This window comes from Ailuropoda melanoleuca, chromosome 15, assembly GCF_002007445.2.
Source record: "Ailuropoda melanoleuca isolate Jingjing chromosome 15, ASM200744v2, whole genome shotgun sequence".
Taxonomy (NCBI): Eukaryota; Metazoa; Chordata; class Mammalia; order Carnivora; family Ursidae; genus Ailuropoda; species Ailuropoda melanoleuca.
In genome coordinates, this window is record NC_048232.1 from 84,056,286 (window position 1) to 84,075,673 (window position 19,388).

The window sequence follows — 19,388 nt, forward strand, 5'->3', positions numbered from 1 at the left end:
GGCCCAGCAGGGGTGTACCTCCCCAGGAGCTGGGGTTGGACTGCCCCTTTGGCCATGACGAGGAAGGGGGGGGGTGGGACCTGCAGGGAAGAGGGTCTCGTTGAGGGGCTGGAGGCGGTGCCTGGGTTTCTGTTCTCAGCTGACAGCCAGGCCTGTCTGAAGGGGGCGAGAGCAAGTTGGGCTGATGGAAAAGGCTGCAGCACCACAGTGGGAGCAGCAGAGGGTTGTGGGTGGTGGCGAGGCAGGCTGGGTGAGGGGCGTGCTGGTGGGGTCCTCTGTGTCTTCCTGGGGCTGAGGGCACAGGGGAGGTGGCTGTGGACAGAGAGAATTAGAGGATCCAAAGCAAGGCTCTGGCTGCGAGCTGTCACCCCCACTCTGCTGAGTCTCCCTTCCCTCTTGCTTGTTTGATGAAATGACAAGGATGCGACGAGGGTTAAATCGTGAGATGTGCACGTGATAGCTACCCCTCAGGCAGTGGGCAGCATGCTGGAAAAGCAGCTATCCTTTAGGAAAAAACAACCCCGCCCACCTCTTGGGATGTTGTCACTTACTCATCAGGTAATTTTGGAGCACCTGGTGAGTGCTGCGTGCCGGAAGGACCACAGGAGCAGGACTGATTTGTGCCCACCCTCGTGGAGTGCAGGCGCCCCCGTCCCTGCCCACTGTCGGGGTTGCCGTGGGACGGAGAGGGCGTGGCTGTGGGTGGGCAGGGGATCCTGCAGCCGGCACCCCTCCCTCTCCCCCCAGATTGAACCGGCCGCTGACCCTCTCAGAGAAGATCGTATACGGACACCTGGATGACCCAGCCAAACAGGAGATCGAGCGGGGCAAGACGTATCTACGGCTGCGGCCCGACCGCGTGGCCATGCAGGACGCCACGGCCCAGATGGCCATGCTGCAGTTCATCAGCAGCGGACTGCCCAAGGTGGCCGTGCCGTCCACCATCCACTGCGACCACCTGATCGAGGCCCAGCTCGGGGGTGAGAAGGACCTGCGCCGGGCCAAGGTGAGCTGAAGGGGGCATCGGGGTATAGTGTGTGTGACATGGGACGAGAGTTAGAGGCCTTAAGCTAGGCTTCTTGGTGTAGTCTTGTTTTAGCCATTTTTGCTCTTTCCTAACTTTGAAAATACCATTTGCCTATTGTGAGGATGTTAGAAAATACAGAGAAAGGCTAAAAACAAAACAAAACCCCCCAAATCATCCTTAATCTTCTCACATTAAAGGCATTTTTTTGTGGTCATTTTTCTGTTCTGTTAGAAATATGATGCAGACACCAGGTTCTGGTACAAGAGGGTAGCTTAAATTTCCCCTCCTGCCTGCCTCACCCACATGCTCACCTGCGCTGTCGGCCGACCCCTGTCTTAAGTGCTCTCTCTTACTGATTGGCCTCTTTGGGGGGCTTTCTTCTGGGAGTTTGCTTCATGAGGCAGAAGTGGCTGTATGCCACGTGGAATAGTTTTTTTCCTTGAATTCCACCCAGCCTTCCTTATGAAATAAGATTCCTGCTCCTTCCCCCAGCCTCTGCCTGTGGTACCTTTGTGCATGCCTGCTCTCAACCACAGCGGATCTCTGCCAGCTCGGGACCTCCGCCCTTTCCACCCCCTGCCGTGGAAGTGGGCACCTCTCTTGGGGGGGCCGTTGGCAGGAGCTGAATGCTGGCTGGGCTGCCACTGAACGTGCTCCAGCTCCCTGGGTCAGCAGAGCTCCCAGAGCCTCTCAGACTCGTGGGAAGCCCTCCGTTTTCCCACTCGAGCCCTCACTTCCCACCCTGGCCTGTCAGTCTGGGTCCTGGCTGCCAGTAGCTTTTGTCTACTCTGCTGAAAGAGCCCGGCCTGCTGGCCAGAGGTTTCCCTGTCAGCAGCGGCCGAGGCTGTTTCCCTGTTAGCGGCGGCAATGTTACAGGGGCCCCTGCGCTGCCGGGAGCAGGGCGTGGCCAGGAACAGGGTCCTCTCTAGCCCTGCAGGTGACTGACTGCCCACTGCTGGGCCACCGTTTTCAGGGTCTCGCCCTCCCTTGACTTTATGGATTCAGAATCTACCTTCTGGAAATGAGATTCACAGGATCGTAAGATTTCAGCGTTTACTGAACACTGATTATGTGTTAGGCACTGTGCTGGACGCTGGGGGTGCAGTGTGAACAAGACAGGTCTGTAGGGCGGCAGCGGGGGGACAGACGCTAAACCATCGCACAAGCAGGTAGTTGCCGATTCAGATAGATCTTATGAAGGGGAGACATAGGACTCTGTGAGAGTATAAGAAAGAAGTCTAATTTAGACGGGGGGGTTCGGGGGGAGACAGCCATTTGAGGATGTGACATGTAAGCTGAAACAGGCACAGATAAGCTGATAGTAACTGGAGAAAGAACATTCTAGGCAGAACAGTGTATATAAAAACCCCAAGGCAGGAAGCAACTTGATGCATTTGTGGAGTTGAAAGGGGGCCCGTGGAAGAGGGTGGTATGGGGTGGACAGGGGGCAGGCCCAGGCAGGGCCTTAAGGGCCATGGGCACCATCCTGGGAGTCCCCAAAGGGCTTAAGCAGAGGAAGGTTATGGTCAGATTTACGTATATTTGTAGAGTCCCTCTGGTTGGGGACCAGAGAGGCAGAGTGACCTATCCAGGGTCACACAGCCAGAGAAGGCTCTGCTGCGCCATTCTGTCACCCGCTGCCACTGCCACCGCTTGCCCAGACATGGGAACACGCACCCAGACACACAACCACTGTCCTCTGCCCTTGGTGCCAATGTTGTAAGCGACTGATTGAATGAAGGAGCGGTCTCAGTAATTATTAATCAGAGAGACCGCTCCGGGGGCCCGAATGTTTTGTGTGCTATTCTTTTGCCTGGGGGTACCCAGTGGGCCTCAGAAGGACGCATGGTTGATCTGGAGTTTAAATTAAGGAGTCTGCGTGGTCTTGAGGGTGTTTTATTGAGGGCAGGGAGCTGGCAGTGAGCCCCCTCTGCCTTGGAGCATGGGTCTCCCATGCCCAGAGGCCAGCACGTCTCACTGCCTGGTTCATCCTTTGGGATTCTGTGCAGTCTTCCCTGGTCCCATCCCTTTTGTCACTGGAGTCTCCCCTGTCCAGGAAGATCCCATGTCTTCCAGATAAACTCTGACCTCACATCAGCTGTGCTAGGAAGCCTTCCCTGCCCACTGAGGAAGCCACTTTCCAATTCCAGTTAGAGTGGGCGCAGCCCGTCCTGTTGTGTTGTTGAAGTCTGCATTTTGGAACATGGTCCATTTGACAGTCTTTCATTTGGGGCCCATCAAACGTATTACAAATATTGAGCGCCTAGAACGTGCCAGACGCTGGCGTTCCCAGATGTCCTCTTCCTTATAAGGGAGGTAGCTCTGTTTTGTTTTAGAATGTAACTCTTGGGTTATGCGGCTACACAGGCCTGGTTTCAAACCCTGGGATTTAATTCTGGATCTCCAGCAAGTTACTTCACCTTTGAGCCTCTGTTTTTGCATCTGTAAGGTGACCTTGATGTCAGTACCTTCCCTCTTTCGGGGGACGGATTGTGCGGGTGTGTAGTGCAGTGGGCATTCAGTAAACAGCAGCCTGGATGACTGACGTCCTTAGATGAGGAATCGAGGCTTAGGTGGAGAATCAGAACTTGCGTGAGCTACAGGGGGACTGGAGCGCCCACTTGATCCCACTGCTTCCCATTGACAGCGCCCTTCCCCCAACACCATATCCCAGTTAAACGGTCCTGTGGTGGTGTGCCCCTCACCACTGGCCTTGGCTGAGGACTTGAGTGCCAGAGAGACCCTTGGAGATGATGTAGCCAAGCTCCTTCTACAAATAAGGAAACTGAGGTCAGGGTAGAGAAGGGACTTGTGCCAGACCCACTCCCTGGCCCGGTGTCACGGAACTGAGGCTCTGTCTCTGCTCCCTTGCCTTTCTCCCTAGGTTAGCCAGCTGAGACTGGGCCAACATCCAGGTCCTTTTGGAATTATTTGTAGAAGGCCTCCAGGAGAGCACCAGCATTTCAGAGTCGGGGGGCGGGGGGGTGAGCAAGGGTCATTCCAGACACACACTGTGTTACTAATGCTCTGGTTATTGATTTGTCTTAATAGGACATAAACCAGGAAGTATATAATTTCCTGGCAACCGCGGGTGCCAAGTATGGCGTGGGCTTCTGGAGGCCTGGCTCTGGAATCATTCACCAGGTAAAGCAGGGTTTGGCAGGGCCCTTGGGGAACCAGAGAGGAGCTCCTGGCCAACAGAAGCAGAAGGCCAGAGGCTCAGGGGGGTGGAGGGCTTGTGTTATTTTGTATTGTGTTACCCCTTGTTGCGTGGATAGCTGACATTGGACGGGCGCGTTCTGTGTGCAGACACTAGACCAAGCACTTGACAGATAACAACTTACTTGTTGTTCACCGCAACACTGTGGGGCAGCTGGTTTCATTATCTGTCCTTACAGATGAAGAAACTGAGGCACAGAGAAGTTAATCCACTTGCTCAACGACAACAGGCAGGGTTTGTATCCAGGAGTCTGCCCCCAGAGCCAGTCCTCTGCACCGTGTGCTGCTGGCGCACCTCCCGTCCCACCGGGGGTTCTCCCCCACTCAGCGCACGTAGCACTCCTCAGGGTCTTTCTGGCCCCTTTTGGCACCTTATTCTGTAGGATGGAGGTACCCTGGGTCACATGGCTGTGTCAGCCAGGAGTTCTTCTGGGGTCTCCTGAAGGATGGATGATCTTTTGATGGGCAATGTTTGTCTCTGCAAGTTCAAGTGTGTGCGTGCGTGTGTGTGTGTGTGTGTGTGTGTGTGTGTTTTTCCAGGGAGATGGGTGCTTCGCTTTCATCCAAGGTGACTTGTTTGTGGGGTGTGCACTGGTTCATGTGTCCATTTGCCGTCCATCCTGTACGTGCGAGACCTGCCTTTTTGCACTTCTCCAAGGTGACCCTTTTCCCCACCTCCATCCCAGGCCTCCTTCACGATGAGCTGAGTCAGGCTGTAATCTGACCCTGCATGGGCTCCCGCACTGCCCCTCTCTGAAACCAGAGCCCATGGATCACTGCTCTGCCCTTTCGAGCCTTTGCCCTTGCCAGGAAGGGACTGCTTGGGAATGGCAGGTCACATCTGTCTGCAGGGTGTAGAAAGCCTCTCTCAGCGGCAGGGTAGGGAGTCAGGTAGAGCCAACTTTGGACTTTCATCGCGAAGGGCACCCCAATCTAAGTGTCTCCCTTTCTACTCCATTACAAATACCCAGGCCTTTTTGGCAGCTCTTGGGCCAAAGCTTGGGGCTATGAGTGATGGCAGCTCACAGCTGCCCCTGGCCGCCAGCCAAGTGTATAGGGTGATATCTTTTTTCCTTTATTTTAAATTATTATTTTATTATTTTAATTATTATTATTATTTTTAAAGATTTTATTTATTTATTCGACAGAGATAGAGACAGCCAGCGAGAGAGGGAACACAAGCAGGGGGAGTGGGAGAGGAAGAAGCAGGCTCGCAGCGGAGGAGCCTGACGTGGGGCTCGATCCCATAACGCCGGGATCACGCCCTGAGCCGAAGGCAGACGCTTAACCGCTGTGCCACCCAGGCGCCCCTATTTTTATTATTTTTAATTTTTATTTTTTTTTAATTAAAAGATTTTATTTATTTTAGAGAGTGTGAGGGGAGGGGCAGAGGGAGAAGAGCATCTCAAGCAGATGCCACACTGAGTGCAGAGCCCACTGTGGGGCTTGATCCCAGGACCCTGAGATCATGACCTGAGCCAAAACCAAGAGTCAGTTGCTTAACTGACTGTGCCACCCAGGTGTCCCTATTTTTATTTTTTAAATGATTTTATTTATTTATTTATTTATTTATTTGAGAGAGAGCAAGTGCACACGTGGGGGGAGGGGCGGGGGAGAGGGAGAGGTAGGCTCCCCACTGAGCAGGGAGCCCAACACGGGGCTCCATCCCAGGACCCCAGGATCATGCCCTAAGCCAAAGTCAGATGCTTAACTGATTGAGCCACCCAGGTGCTCCTATTTTTTCCTTTAAAAAGAAAATTCCCATGAAGCCTGTCATCTCTGTGCAGCTTTGATTTTCTCTCCCCCTTGATGTCAGGCCATCAGCAGCTTTCATCCATCATGTCCAAACCGAACCTTAACCCCATTCCCTCTGCCTTCAGTGTCCTGTGCCCAAGCCTGTTATATCCTTCCTCCTCCACATCTCTGCCTTTTGGTTACCCCTGTGAAGCCCCCCTGCCCTCCCTTGTGCCGGGCATTAGAGCCCCCTTGTGTGATCGTCTGTGAGACCCCTTCACGTTGTGACCGCCATATGTGCCAGGTGCTTCTGCACCAGACCGTGTGCTCTGGGGACAGACACCGTACTTTACTGATTCCTCTGTAGTTCTGGGCCAGAGGCAGGTGGGTACAGACTAGGTCCTCAGTGTACACGTGTCAGGTGGTTGGATGGCTAACGTACACTTCTCCTCCCCTCCCCTGTCCACATCCAGCTGACTGTGGAGGTCACCGTCACCCAGCTTCTTTGTGACACTTTCTGCAGTCCTCAGGTCTGCACTAACCCCTTCCTTTTGGACATGGACCATATTGGTGGTCTACACTGTGTGGACTACACTGAATTCTGTGTGTCTAGTCCTCATGGATCAGACTTTCAGAACCTTGAGGAGCCTTCTGTTAACTAGTTTTAAACTTTTGTTTGTGGCTGGGGCAAGGAGGCCAGAGAAATGAGACAGTTGAGCAATATCCTGTCCAACAGTTGTTTGTCCAGGATTTCCTCTCTGTTGGCCTTTTCTCCCCGCCAGCTGCCGCCTTCCTGGCGAAGGAACCAGCCTTCTAGCTGAGGGCAGTCCTGAGAGGCAAGACCCCTCACACCTTGCTGAGTCTGCTGGGAGACGTGTGTCCCAGGGCAGGGGCCCTGAGGTTTCTGTAATATTCCGTGGAGCCTGTCCACCAGGGGCAGGCCCGACCATCCGTGGAGCCTTTCACCTCCCTGACCTCCTTTGCCCTTCCCAACGTTCGAGTGTGTGCTACAAAATAATAAACAGAAATACTGCCTCCCCTGGGCACGATTACAGCTTAATACACATGATCTCGTTGAGTTATCACTTGGAGCACTGCTGGCTTCTTCTGTCGATGAGGAAACAGGCCTGGAAGGTGAAGTGACTTGCCCGACCTACTAGCAGGAGTCAGGCTGGGGCTCAGACTGAGGGCCTCTTGGCCGGAGCTTTTCCAGTAACATCCTGCAGCCTCTGGCACCTGGATGGGGGGCAGGGCTGCACTGGGATAGCGGTACCTCCGGAATCAGATGTTTTGGGGAAATGCTCACTGCCAGCACCTTCCCAAGCTGGGAGGAGGCCCTCGATGAAGGAGCCACTGTGAAACGGGAAAGGGGAGGAGGAGGCAGGGCCGCATCTACACGAGCAAGTCACTTCAGTTCTCAGAGCCGTTGCAGGCCTCTGGGGTCGGGGAGCGTCGTCCATACTTCTCTCAGTGCAGCAGCAGAAGAGCTCGGCCTGTGCTCCTGTCGGGTCCCCAGTGCTTCCTTGGGGACACTGAAGCCGGGTCCTCTCGTCCCCCCGAGAAGCCCAGTAGGCACGTGTCGTGCCTTAGGCAGTTGGCCACGTGAGATGGGGAGTGGTGTGAGCACTGTAGACAGTCACACATGTCACAGGACACATTGCTGTATCCCTGCTCGTCCAGTTCTCACTGTGATCCTGGGGTCAAGGCGGTGCCGGTGTTCTCAGTAGTGTGCCGCAGACATGGACACTGGGGCACGAGGAAGCACTTGAAAGCCCAAGTCAGACAGTCCAGGACTGTCGGAGCTGGTCTGGAGCCCAGGCTCCCTGTCTCTCTTCCAGCCACACTTGAGAGGCCCTGTCCTGGAGGGGTGCCTGGGAATGGCCCAGGAAGCAACTTTCCCGACCCCTTTTGGTCCCTACCTCCGTTCTCTGATGAGGGCTTTCAGGCTGAAGATCTTGGGTTTTTTTTCAGATCATTCTGGAAAACTATGCATACCCTGGGGTTCTTCTGATTGGCACTGATTCCCACACCCCCAATGGCGGTGGCCTGGGGGGCATCTGCATTGGAGTCGGGGGTGCTGATGCAGTGGACGTCATGGCCGGGATCCCCTGGGAGCTGAAGTGCCCCAAGGTGAGGAGTAGGGAAGGGCTCTTTCAGGGGTGGCTGCAGAGGGGTGGTTGGTGGGGAGACATGGGAGCCTGTGAGACCCAGAAGGGATGATGGAATAGTTCAGGCTCTGATCTCTTTGAGAGAGGCAGGGGTGAGTAAGCAGGCATGGGAATCCCAGCGGGCAGACCCTTCGGCTGCCTGGTTGGAGCGGGACACACGGCGCCTGTAATTGCTCTCGCTCCGCCTCTGCAGGTGATTGGTGTGAAGCTGACGGGCTCGCTGTCTGGTTGGACCTCCCCTAAAGACGTGATCCTAAAGGTGGCGGGTATCCTCACGGTGAAAGGTGGCACAGGCGCCATCGTGGAGTACCATGGGCCTGGTGTTGACTCCATCTCCTGCACCGGTGCGGAGGGCGGGCATGTGATGTGTCGCTCGGCCTGTGTTGGGCCTGTAGTTGAGCCATGAAAGCGGTGAATGGCCTTCCCCTGAGAATCCATGCAGTTTGGGGCTTGGATGGACACCTAGAGGTGGGGGGCGGGTATTAATCTAGTCAAGTCCCTCAGTAAACAGAGGAAGAGATGGTGGCTTCCTCTGGGAGGCGTGTGCCTTCTCTGTGGCCATGCAGAGTTAGGGGCTGTGCCAGCTTCGGCTGTCATGGCACTGGGCTGTCTTGGATGATCCAGAAAGGGAATATGCCAGAGAGGACAGAGGCAGTGGTGGGAATCGGGCTTCATTCACAAAGGAGCCCCATTCCCACATCTTCCCTAGAACTTCACTCATTTCACTTGAATTAGTCTTATCACCACCTGCTAGGCTCCAAGACCAAGTAAGTAGGAGCCGGCCCCTTCTACTCATCACTCCAGGTGACCTGGCTTCAATGCCTGGGCCCTCAGGAGTGCAGAGAGACTTGGAAAAAACCTTCCAGGTGGTCCAGTCCAGGCTTCCCCAGGTGCCTGCCTCAGCTCCACGGCAGCCCCACAGGGCCCCTGTCCAGCTGGCCCTTGTACCCCTCCAGAGGTGGGGGCTCAGTCTCTTACCTACTACCTTTGGACAGCTCAGTTTGGAAGTTGATAACAGTCCTAGTCCCATGCCCTAGCAACCCCATGAGCTAGTGTCCCGATACAGTCAGGACAGCTGTAAGCCTTACCCGTTCTGTGTGAGGCTCTGTGGTCCAGACAGTGGATGTCCTTCCAGTCTTAATCCTGGAAAACCTGAGACCCAGAAACATTTCCACATAGCACCGTGGCGTGGCTGAAAGAAGGGCAGACCTGGACACCAGGCAGGTGGACCTAGACCAGAATGCCAGCACCTGCATTTGTTTTATGGCATGACCTTGGATCTGAGCCAGTTCGCTCACCTGCAAAATGGCCATAGTAATGGCTGGGCAGTCTGGTCAGGTCAGCCTTCAGTACACGGTGGCCGTCTGGTCTGCTGAGCGGGACCACCAGGCCCAGAACTGGAACTGGGCTGGGAGGGGCTGAATCTTGCGTTCTCTCTGCCCGCCCTGGTTTTAACCCTGGGTCATGAGGGACGAGCCTGCCTGCTGCCACTAGAGGGCTGCGTGAGCCAGGTGGAGGTGTGTGTGCACACACATTGGGTGTGTGTGTGGGACCCATGCCCAGCCGCTCTGGCCACCTCACGGGCTCTGTTTCTCTACAGGTATGGCGACTATCTGCAACATGGGGGCAGAAATCGGCGCCACCACGTCAGTGTTCCCTTACAACCACAGGATGAAGAAGTACCTGAGCAAGACAGGCCGGGAGGGTGAGCCGGCAGGGCCGGGGGGGACCCTTGAGCTAGACCTTTCCCTTTGGGGCAGGGGTCTTTAATCTCGTGTTTCCAGACTGACTTCAAAGGCCCTGAGAAGCCCCCAAAGGGGTGTGAAAAGTGTGTGTGTGTGGGGGGGTACTGTTTCTGAGTAGGGTGTCTGCGGCTCCAACAGCTTCTCGAAGGGCCTGGCATCTAAGTTTGAGATACTTCTGCCTTGGGATGGAATTTAGTTCCACCTGAAAGGATGGCCCGAGTCCAGGGTTTTTTTGGTCTGGTCCCTGGTGCCCCCTACAGGAAACTCCAGAAATGACATGGCTCTGCTTCTGTTTATGATTCCTGCCCAGTAGGAGGAAAACATTTGGAACCGGAACCACTTTCTCAGTCTCCCCCACAATTTCCCTGAGGTTCTAGCTTGGCTTCTTTGAAGCTCAGAGGAAGAAATAGGGCCTGTGGGAGGGATCATTGGAGCCTCTGAAGGGAGGTGAACAGGGGTGGGTGGTGGAACCAGAGGCCAGGGGTCATGGGGAGAGTTTATCCAGTTGCTTTCAAGCACTGAGCACATGGAGTCCTACCTGGCAGTCCCGTCCCTCTCCCTCATTATCAAGTACCTTCTCCTTCAAGTGCAATGCTTCTCACCTTCAGGAAGCCTTCCCTGACTCTGAACGTCAGTTGTTCCTGTAGCACATTGTCACTTCCAGCTCCTTGATAGCTCCTTCATTAGATTGCGTGCTCCCTGAGGGCAGAGACTGTGTCCTGTGCTGTTTTCATTGTTCCTTTGTTTGCTCGGTCAGTGCCCATGGCCCAGTTTATCAGGTGCCAGGGAACTGACTCGGATGGATGGCTGTGTGGATGGATGGATGGTCAGATGGTCGGTATCATGACCAGTTTCTGTCCCACATGCTTATCTCCCTCCCTTATTGGTTTCAGACATTGCCAAACTAGCTGATGAATATAAGGATCACTTGGTACCTGACCCCGGCTGCCATTATGACCAGCTGATTGAAATTAACCTCAACGAGGTGAGGAAGGCAGTTGGGTCCAAGGAATTTCTGAGGGTGGGGTGTCCAGTTCGCATTTGGGGACTCCTAGGGGGCCCTGCCTGCACACCCAGCAGGGTAGTTGGGCCTTTGGTTCCCCAGTGCCCCTGCAAACTGCTGCCCAAATCAGGTTGCAGTTGAGTGGGAGAGGCGGCTGGGGCTGGTCATTCAGAAACTGGTGCAGTTTGCCTCCACCTCGTCGTTAGCCGAAGCCAAGATTTTGCCCTGGAGTTTGCTTTGTTGTCTGAGTTCAGAGGTCATGGCCCAAGATTCCCAGGCCTGGGCAGGGTTTGGCACCCTGAGACCTGCAGACCAGAGTGAGTGTCTGGAAGGCCGGAGGAAAGGCAGGCTGGAGGAAAGGAAGCAGCCGAGTAGACTGGTTGAGGGTTAAGTCCCTGAAGCCAGTCTTCATGAGTTCAAATCCTAATTCCTGACCCTGCCAACTTAAGCTTGTGACCTTGAGCAAGTTCCTCAGCCTTTTTTAGCCTCACTTCATTGAGTGGAAAATCTCAGGTGGCCGTGGGACTTGAATGCGCTAATTCACGTGGTAACAATTGGGCACATGTGTTGAGAGCTGTGTGCAGGCGCTTTGCTAAGTGCTTTGCATTTATTGGTAAGTATGACCACAGACATACTGGCTTTAAGTTTATTTTTGTCCTAAGATTGATTACAGAGCATCACAGCGTCGGAGACTGTGGACTCATGACGCTGACGTACTTCATACATTCCATGCTCTTGCCATCTCCTACTCTGTGACCTCGAGCGAGGCACGCCATCTCCTCCGTGTGCACGGGGGAGACAATAGGAGCCTCACGGGGCCGGGGGGATCCTGGAGCTGGTGCATGTACAGCACCCACCGCTCAGGTCTTTCATGGGTTTGAGCTAGAAGTTGGCCCCCTGGGTCCTCTGTGAGGACCTGGGGGAGTGGGCGCCACGGAGCCTCTGGAGAACAGTCCCAAGATTCCCACGCTCTACAATTTGTTCTCTCCCCTTTCTGTTTCTTCAGCTGAAGCCGCACATCAATGGGCCCTTCACCCCTGACCTGGCTCACCCTGTGGCAGAAGTCGGCACTGTGGCCGAGAAGGAAGGATGGCCTCTGGACATCCGAGTGGGTGAGTACCTTCTACCCTGTCGGCTTCACAGGCCGCGGGACCGGGGGGCCTGCCCAGGGCTGTAGACGCCTGCCCGCGCTCTCCGTGGGCCACTTCCTAAAGGTACCAGGTGCTTTCTGAAATAGTTTGTTTCTTCTTTGTGGCTTTTTAAAAATATCACTTTTTCTTGGTAAAAAAGAAATATGTGCTCATTGTAGCAAATATTCACAAATGAATTTTTAAAGCTCTTCTTAACCCCCAGCCAGAAACCAGCTCGAGGAGCGCCTGGAGGGGTTCTTTCTGCGGATGTGTGCATGTTGACGTGTGTACTTTTGTTTTACAAACATTTCCTCAGCCCAGCCCCGTCGCCTGATTTCCGTTCACATGCTTTACGTATACAGGCAGCTGACATGTCATTATGACTGGCACCCGCTCTTGTCACCGGATAGTGTGACTGGAGCATGGACCATGCAGCCAGGTGGCCTCGGCTTGAATCTGGCTCGGGTACCACAGAGCTGGGAGACCCTGAGCAAGTTACGTTACCCACCTGTGCGTCAGTTCCCTGTCTGGAAAATGAGGGCGATACTGTGTTTACCTGTAAATGTTGGGGGTGGGGGCAAGTTAACGCGCGCAAAGAGCTTTCCGCGGTGTCTGGCATAACAGTGCTGTGTAGTGTGTTCACCCTCCGCAGTTGAAGCAAATGTGAAAAAATGGTGGTGGTTTCATCAGAAGCAAATTGCTCTACTGATGAGTGAGACTGTCTTGAGGTCTATCAATAATATGTCATCCAGTCTTTATTGATGTTTTGCATAAGTATCAGAGACTTTTAAAAAACAATTCTTTTTCTCCCTGATGGTAAAGCAGTTAAAAAAGGAGAAAATACTCAAAAGTATAAAAGAAGAAACTTACTATCTCGTAATAGGCCTGACCCAGCCGTGGTCACTGTCAGTGTTCCGGAGTGAGCCCTCCGACTCACTCCACTGGCCACATCGTCTTCCCCTGAACAGCTGGGCCATGGAGCAGCGCGTCTTGTGTTGTTAGGAAGTTGGATTGCTTCCAACTGGTGTCCGTTAAGAACAGCCCCAGGCCCAGCACGGCTGACAAACTCTTGACCAGGTCTGGATAGTTGAGGTCAGGTGGAGACCTCTGGTCCTGACCCCTGGCCCCACCACCCACAATGCACCAGGTCTGATCGGCAGCTGCACCAACTCCAGCTATGAGGACATGGGGCGCTCGGCAGCCGTGGCCAAGCAGGCGCTGGCCCATGGACTTAAGTGCAAGTCCCAGTTCACCATCACACCAGGCTCTGAGCAGATCCGTGCCACCATTGAGCGGGACGGCTATGTGAGTGCCCACACGCCCTGCCCCTGGCTCCCCCTCCCCACCGCTGAGCAATGTAGCTTCGGGCAGGACAAGCCATAGCCTTGTCAGCTGGGGCGGGTACAAGATCCCCCGCAGCTGCCCCAGGGTTCCAGAACGGCTCTTCATCACTCAAGCTGCTGACCCACCCTTGCCAGTCAGCCACCAGCCTACCCCTGACCTTTCCCTGTCCTCCTCTCTGCAGGCACAAATCCTAAGGGAAGTGGGCGGCATCGTCCTGGCCAATGCCTGTGGCCCCTGCATTGGCCAGTGGGACAGGTGAGAGGTGCACCTTTGATAGGACAGCCCGTTGTGTCCTGGGGTCCAGAGCCCCAGATATTGAGGGGAACTGTTACTGGGTGGAGAGAAGATATTCAGCCCCAGGCCTCCAGCTTCAGGGGCTGCTGCACACTAGAGGACTTTTCTAAGAAGGACTAGAAAGTGGGGCTGGAAGTAAAGAGGAAGGAGCAGCCAACTGGCTGAAGCCAGATGCAGCCGGGGCTCTGATGGAGCCATCTGAACGGAGGCAGTGGCCCCAGGTCAGGAAACTCAGGCCTTGGGCTGGGCTCTACCTGCCTTATGTGTGGTCCAAGCAAATCACCGTGATCTCCTAGGCTCCCTCCTGCTCTGTATGCGTGAGTCCCAGGGAGGAGGTGGCTGTTCCAGGGTCTTTCCATTTCCCCCTCCTCTGTCATAAGCCAGGCAGGACGGGCTTGGTGACAAGGGCAGATGCGCTTAATCTTGTCTCCTCTGACCTGGCAGAAAGGACATCAAGAAGGGGGAGAAGAACACAATCGTCACCTCCTACAACAGGAACTTCACAGGCCGCAACGACGCAAACCCTGAGACCCACGCCTTTGTTACGTCCCCAGAGGTGAGCCTGCCTGGCCATGCCGTGGCCCGAGACTGCCTCTGGGGTCCTGCCCCTGGCTGGTCGGTGGGGGAAATGGAGCCTGGGCAGGCGTCTGACTCTATGGGGCTCCTGAGGGAGGGTTGGCATCACAGAGCAAGGGGTTGTCTGGGTGGAAACCAAGAGCCACAGGCCTCAAGCGTCACGCCCCCTTGGTGCTCCCTGTCTGGCCCTGTCTGGCCCCCTCACGGCCCAGGAGTCTGAGGTGTTTGTTGGCCACAGTTACGGTCACGAGCCGGAGCTTGGAATCTCCGCCCGAGACAAAGGGCAGCTCTGCCTCTAGCCAGTCGTTATGGGCTTGGCCAAGTCCCTCTCCTCTGTGCCCCAGGATCCTGTCAGGATTGCATGAACGAGGACGGAAAGCACTTGCGCCGTCTCAGCCCGGAAGGCGGCCTCCGTTAGGAACACCCCCTGTGCCAAGTGCTCGGGGGCTTAGTGGGGATTCCGCCTCAGCCATTGTCAGCACACGGCCAGTTTTTCTTGACCTTTTATTTTTAAGTAATCTCTACATGCAGCACAGGGCTCGAACTCACAACCCTGAGATAGAGTTACATGCTCTTCTGCTGAGCCGGCCAGGTGCCATTTCTTGACTTTAAATGAGTGTTCCAGAAATACTTTTTTTTTTTTTTTTTTAAGATTTTATTTATTTGACAGAGATACAGACAGCCAGTGAGAGAGGGAACACAGCAGGGGGAGCAGGAGAGGAAGAAGCAGGCTCACAGCAGAGGAGCCTGATGTGGGGCTCGATCCCATAACGCCGGGATCACGCCCTGAGCCGAAGGCAGATGCTTAACAGCTGTGCCACCCAGGCGCCCCCAGAAATACTTTTGTTTGCTAAAAATGACTGAAGAGGTGGCGCTTCCTCCCATGTCTTCAGCTGCCCATTTAGGAACATTTTTGTCACAGCAGCGTTTCTGTGCTGGGCCGCAGCGCATGCCTGTGAAGGGAGGAGACTACCCTGAGGAAGGCACGGGGTTTCAGGCCAGTGGCCTGCACCCCCAGAGACGTTCTTACAGCTTTGGCCTCTGTGGGGAGGATTCGCGTGTGGAGAACTTAGCTGTACCTGCGCTCCATTCTCCGTTTCCATCTAGGCTTCTGCTGGGGGGTGGGGGGCAGGGATGGGAGTGGTGTTTGCTCCTAACCAGCAGTGGCCACCTCCATTCCAGATTGTCACAGCCCTGGCCATTGCGGGCACCCTCAAGTTCAACCCAGAGACTGACTTCCTGATGGGCAAGGATGGCAAGAAATTCAAGCTGGAGGCTCCGGACGCAGATGAGCTTCCCCGAGCGGTGAGCAGGCGCTGCCACCTTGTGCTCTGAGCCGCTGTGGTGCTATGACACTCCTGCCCGGCATGCCCGCGGCCGGCCCCTGCCCCTCCTGGGCAGGCGGGATGGCACCAGGAGCGGGAATGAGGCAGCTTCGTGCACTGGAGGAAGGCAGGGGGGAGGGGGGAGGGGGGCTGCCTTCTACAAGAGCCTGTCCTCGTGGGGACTGAGGACTGGGCACCCAGCATGTCCCGATCTCCTCCTGCAGGAGTTCGACCCTGGGCAGGACACCTACCAGCACCCTCCCAAGGACAGCAGTGGGCAGCGAGTAGATGTGAGCCCCACCAGCCAACGCCTGCAGCTCCTGGAGCCTTTTGACAAGTGGGATGGCAAAGACCTGGAGGACCTGCAAATCCTCATCAAGGTCAGCGGCGGGGGCGGGGGACTGCCCGGCCTGCCAGGGCCCCGCCCTCAGCAGCAGGAAGGGCTGGGGCGCCAGTGGGGAAGGTCAGGCCTGTGGCAGGGGCAGGGAGGGAGGTCTGCCTGCAGAGGAGCTGGGGCAGGCACAGACCAGTGTCCCCTTGCCTCCGCCCTGTGCCAGGCCGAGCTGGATCTGGCCAACTGTGTCTGGGGCTCTCGGCCATCGGCAGCTGGTGAGGGCCACCTGCAGTGGCCAGGGCGGTGCATGCAGCACAGGGAGGGCAAGAAGGGCACCAGGTCTCCACGCCTCTGGCTTGACCACACAGGCTCCAGAAGCCATGGGTTCCTCTGCTCCCACGGTTGGGCATTGGTTGGTCTGGCCCGTGTTTGGGAGCTGACTAGAACAACCAGCCTTTGTGGTGTGGCCAGAGGCTTCAGACCCACGTCAGGCATGAATTGCTGTTTTCTAAGGGTTTTCAGGCAGTGGCAGCCAGTATTAAGCCCATGTGATAGATAAAACTGGTCACCAGCCAGGATCAGGACCCATCCTCGGACTCCTCTGGGTCCCGCATGAGGCCTGTAACTGGTCTTCCTGCCCAGGCGTCACTAGCCTGGGGGCCTAGTTCTGAAGGGTGAGTGAGCAGACCTGCCTGTCCAGCCTCTGCCCCATGAGTGTCCTGTCCTGGACAACTCACTGAGCAGCCCAGGGCCTTTGAGGGGCGCGGGACAGTCTTGCCGGAGCCCTTGTGGTCAAAATGTGGCAAGGCCAGGGCAGTGGACTATGTGTCCAAAGCCAGACCTGCTGCCCTTGTCACCCTCCCTGGGTCACAGTTGCTGGGCCTGCTCCCAGCCTCTAGAGGACTTCTCCCTTCGTCCGCCTCTCCTGTACTGTGCCCTGACCTCCGTCCTCTCTCACCTACCCAAGGTCAAAGGGAAGTGTACCACCGACCACATCTCAGCCGCCGGCCCCTGGCTCAAGTTCCGTGGGCACCTGGACAACATCTCCAATAACCTGCTCATTGGCGCCATCAACATTGAAAATGGCAAGGCCAACTCCGTGCGCAATGCCGTCACTCAGGAGTTTGGTCCTGTGCCTGACACTGCCCGCTACTACAAGGTGGGTTCCAGTTGGTGGGGACACAGGGAAGGGGTGCTCTCCCCCCAGGAGCCCACACCAGTAGCTCCGCAGTTGAAGGGTGCCCTGGTGCCGTGGGGGCAGTCCTGTGTCACCCTCCTCATACTCTGATCCCACTCTGGCCTTCCCCCAATGCCTGCCTCTGTCCTGAGCACTGGTGGGTAGGTGGCAGCTCCCCATGCCCCTTGCAGAGAGTCAGGGCCCTCGTCTGATCCCCTCCGTCCCCTCAGGGCCTGATGTGGGCCTGATTCACCTCTGATTTCACCAGCCCTTGGGGAACAGGTAAGGAGGGGCCTCTTTAGCCCCTCGACCTGTGAACCTCAGGAAGCCCAGGGACAGCAGGCAGGGGGCCAGTGTCCTCTCCCTCATAGCCTCCTCACTTGCCTGACAGAAACACGGCATCCGGTGGGTGGTGATCGGAGACGAGAACTATGGGGAGGGCTCGAGCCGGGAGCACGCAGCACTGGAGCCTCGCCACCTCGGGGGCCGGGCCATCATCACCAAGAGCTTTGCCAGGATCCATGGTAAGGTGGAGCCGGGTCCAGCCACATCCGCTTCCCCTCCCCTGGCTCCCAGGCCGTGTCCACAGCTCCTGTTTTCCACCACAGTCTCTGCCCCTTCTGAATTGCTTTGAGTCCGAGGCCCACAGCTTCCCAAGATGGGAACTTGCTTCCAAATTTGCAGACCTAAGCAGCCAAAATCCAGGGCACATGCTCAGAGAATTTTCTCACTGTGAATGTCTGTCGGGAAGAGCGGAGACCCAAACCAGCACGCTTGCATAGGCTCAGGCAGAGTAGCCCATTATTGGGAGTGTAGCCACCCTGGTCCTTTTAGTTCTGCTCAGAGTTGTCTCCAGAAGGCAGGACCAGGGTGCCTCTCCCAGAGCCCTCACTGGGCTTAGAAAAGGAAGCTCTTAGGCTGGTGAGGCTCCCTGTGCAGAGAAAGGGGTACTAGCCCTGCCCTCTAGGGACTCAGTGTGCCCTCTGCCTTCTAGAAACCAACTTGAAGAAGCAGGGCTTGCTGCCCCTCACCTTCGCTGACCCAGCCGACTACAATAAGATTCACCCCGTGGACAAGCTGACCATCCAGGGCCTGAAAGACTTCACTCCTGGCAAGGTCGGGGGGCCAGGGAAGGAGGGTGGGTCAGGGACAGCCACCTTGCTTCCCCTCCTTCTACGCTCACTTCTGGTCCTACTTGCTCCTCCTCCCATGAGCCTTTGTTTCAGCTGGAAGGGCCCTTAAATTCTCTAGGCAGCCCCCTCGGAGGGAAGGAAGTGCCTTCCCAGAGACAAGGGTGGAGCCAGCTCAGGCCCCACTCATTAGCTCAGGCTTAGCACTCAGGCCAACAGCCCACGCAGAGCAGGACCCTCTCGGCCCTGGAGTTAGGCCGTCCGGGTCTTACTGCGACCACCCACGCCCAGACCTGGCCTAGAGCTTGGTTTGCCTGCTGGCCCGACCTTCCCCCTGAGCGGGTCCCACCTTCCTGACCATGTTCCTAAGAGCCTCTCCCCTCCCCCTACAGCCCCTGAAATGCATCATCAAGCACCCCAACGGGACCCAGGAGACCATCCTCCTGAACCACACCTTCAACGAGACCCAGATCGAGTGGTTCCGTGCCGGCAGCGCTCTGAACAGAATGAAGGAGCTGCAGCAGCACTAGGGTCCAGCTCCGCACCCTGCGGCCTGCTCCTCGGACCGCCCCGTCCCCGTGCAGTCCGCGCGTCGTCAGACCTGGATCCGCCCCATCCAGCCATGGCTTCCTGCTCCGAGATGGTGCGGTCGGGTCTCCTGGCCGCCCTGCCCCCAGCCTGCCGAGTGACCCACGGTGGGGTGGGGGTTCTGAAAAGAATGTTCCAGCCCCCTGCCTTCCCATTTTTAGTCTGATTCAGATCTTGAGCAGCTCCATTCAACTGTATTTATTTTTGATGACAAGACTCCCATCTAAAGTTTTTCTCCCACCTCATTTCACTGGTGGTTCACGATTTTAAAGAAACTTTTGCTCTTGCGAGGAAAATAAGAATCCAAACTCCGTGACTGTCCATGTGTGAGTGGTGGTGTCCATACCGTTACCGACTCCAGGGCTCAGGGTGGGTCTCTGTAGCCAGTGGGCAGAGGCTCCTGCTAGCCACGCCGGGAAGGACACAGGAGACGGTGTCCCACATCTTCTCAGCCCCACCTTCCTGCCCCCAGGGCAGCCCCCCCCCACTGCTCCCCAGCAGCTGCACAGCCCCCCTCGTGTGGCACCTCCCCTTCCCCTGGGCATGGAGTTAGCCCTCCAGGCACCCTGAGGGGGGGCCCAGAAGGGTTCTTAG

At 56.2% G+C, this 19,388-nt stretch overlaps 1 protein-coding gene across 1 annotated transcript in view; it reads left to right on the top strand.

Moving 5' to 3' along the window:
* Positions 1 to 19,117, top strand: part of ACO2 (aconitase 2) — a 48,779-nt gene extending 29,662 nt beyond the window's left edge. The window contains exons 3-18 of the mRNA XM_002929284.4: positions 748 to 1,006; positions 4,079 to 4,171; positions 7,952 to 8,110; positions 8,342 to 8,492; positions 9,749 to 9,853; positions 10,787 to 10,878; positions 11,903 to 12,008; positions 13,174 to 13,331; positions 13,552 to 13,625; positions 14,109 to 14,220; positions 15,423 to 15,545; positions 15,790 to 15,945; positions 16,867 to 17,058; positions 17,468 to 17,600; positions 18,071 to 18,192; positions 18,599 to 19,117. Coding sequence (XP_002929330.2) covers positions 748 to 1,006; positions 4,079 to 4,171; positions 7,952 to 8,110; positions 8,342 to 8,492; positions 9,749 to 9,853; positions 10,787 to 10,878; positions 11,903 to 12,008; positions 13,174 to 13,331; positions 13,552 to 13,625; positions 14,109 to 14,220; positions 15,423 to 15,545; positions 15,790 to 15,945; positions 16,867 to 17,058; positions 17,468 to 17,600; positions 18,071 to 18,192; positions 18,599 to 18,736 — 2,173 coding nt within the window. The 3' untranslated portion in view covers positions 18,737 to 19,117. The remainder of the gene's footprint in view (positions 1 to 747; positions 1,007 to 4,078; positions 4,172 to 7,951; positions 8,111 to 8,341; positions 8,493 to 9,748; positions 9,854 to 10,786; positions 10,879 to 11,902; positions 12,009 to 13,173; positions 13,332 to 13,551; positions 13,626 to 14,108; positions 14,221 to 15,422; positions 15,546 to 15,789; positions 15,946 to 16,866; positions 17,059 to 17,467; positions 17,601 to 18,070; positions 18,193 to 18,598) is intronic.
* Positions 19,118 to 19,388: the final 271 nt, after the last annotated feature.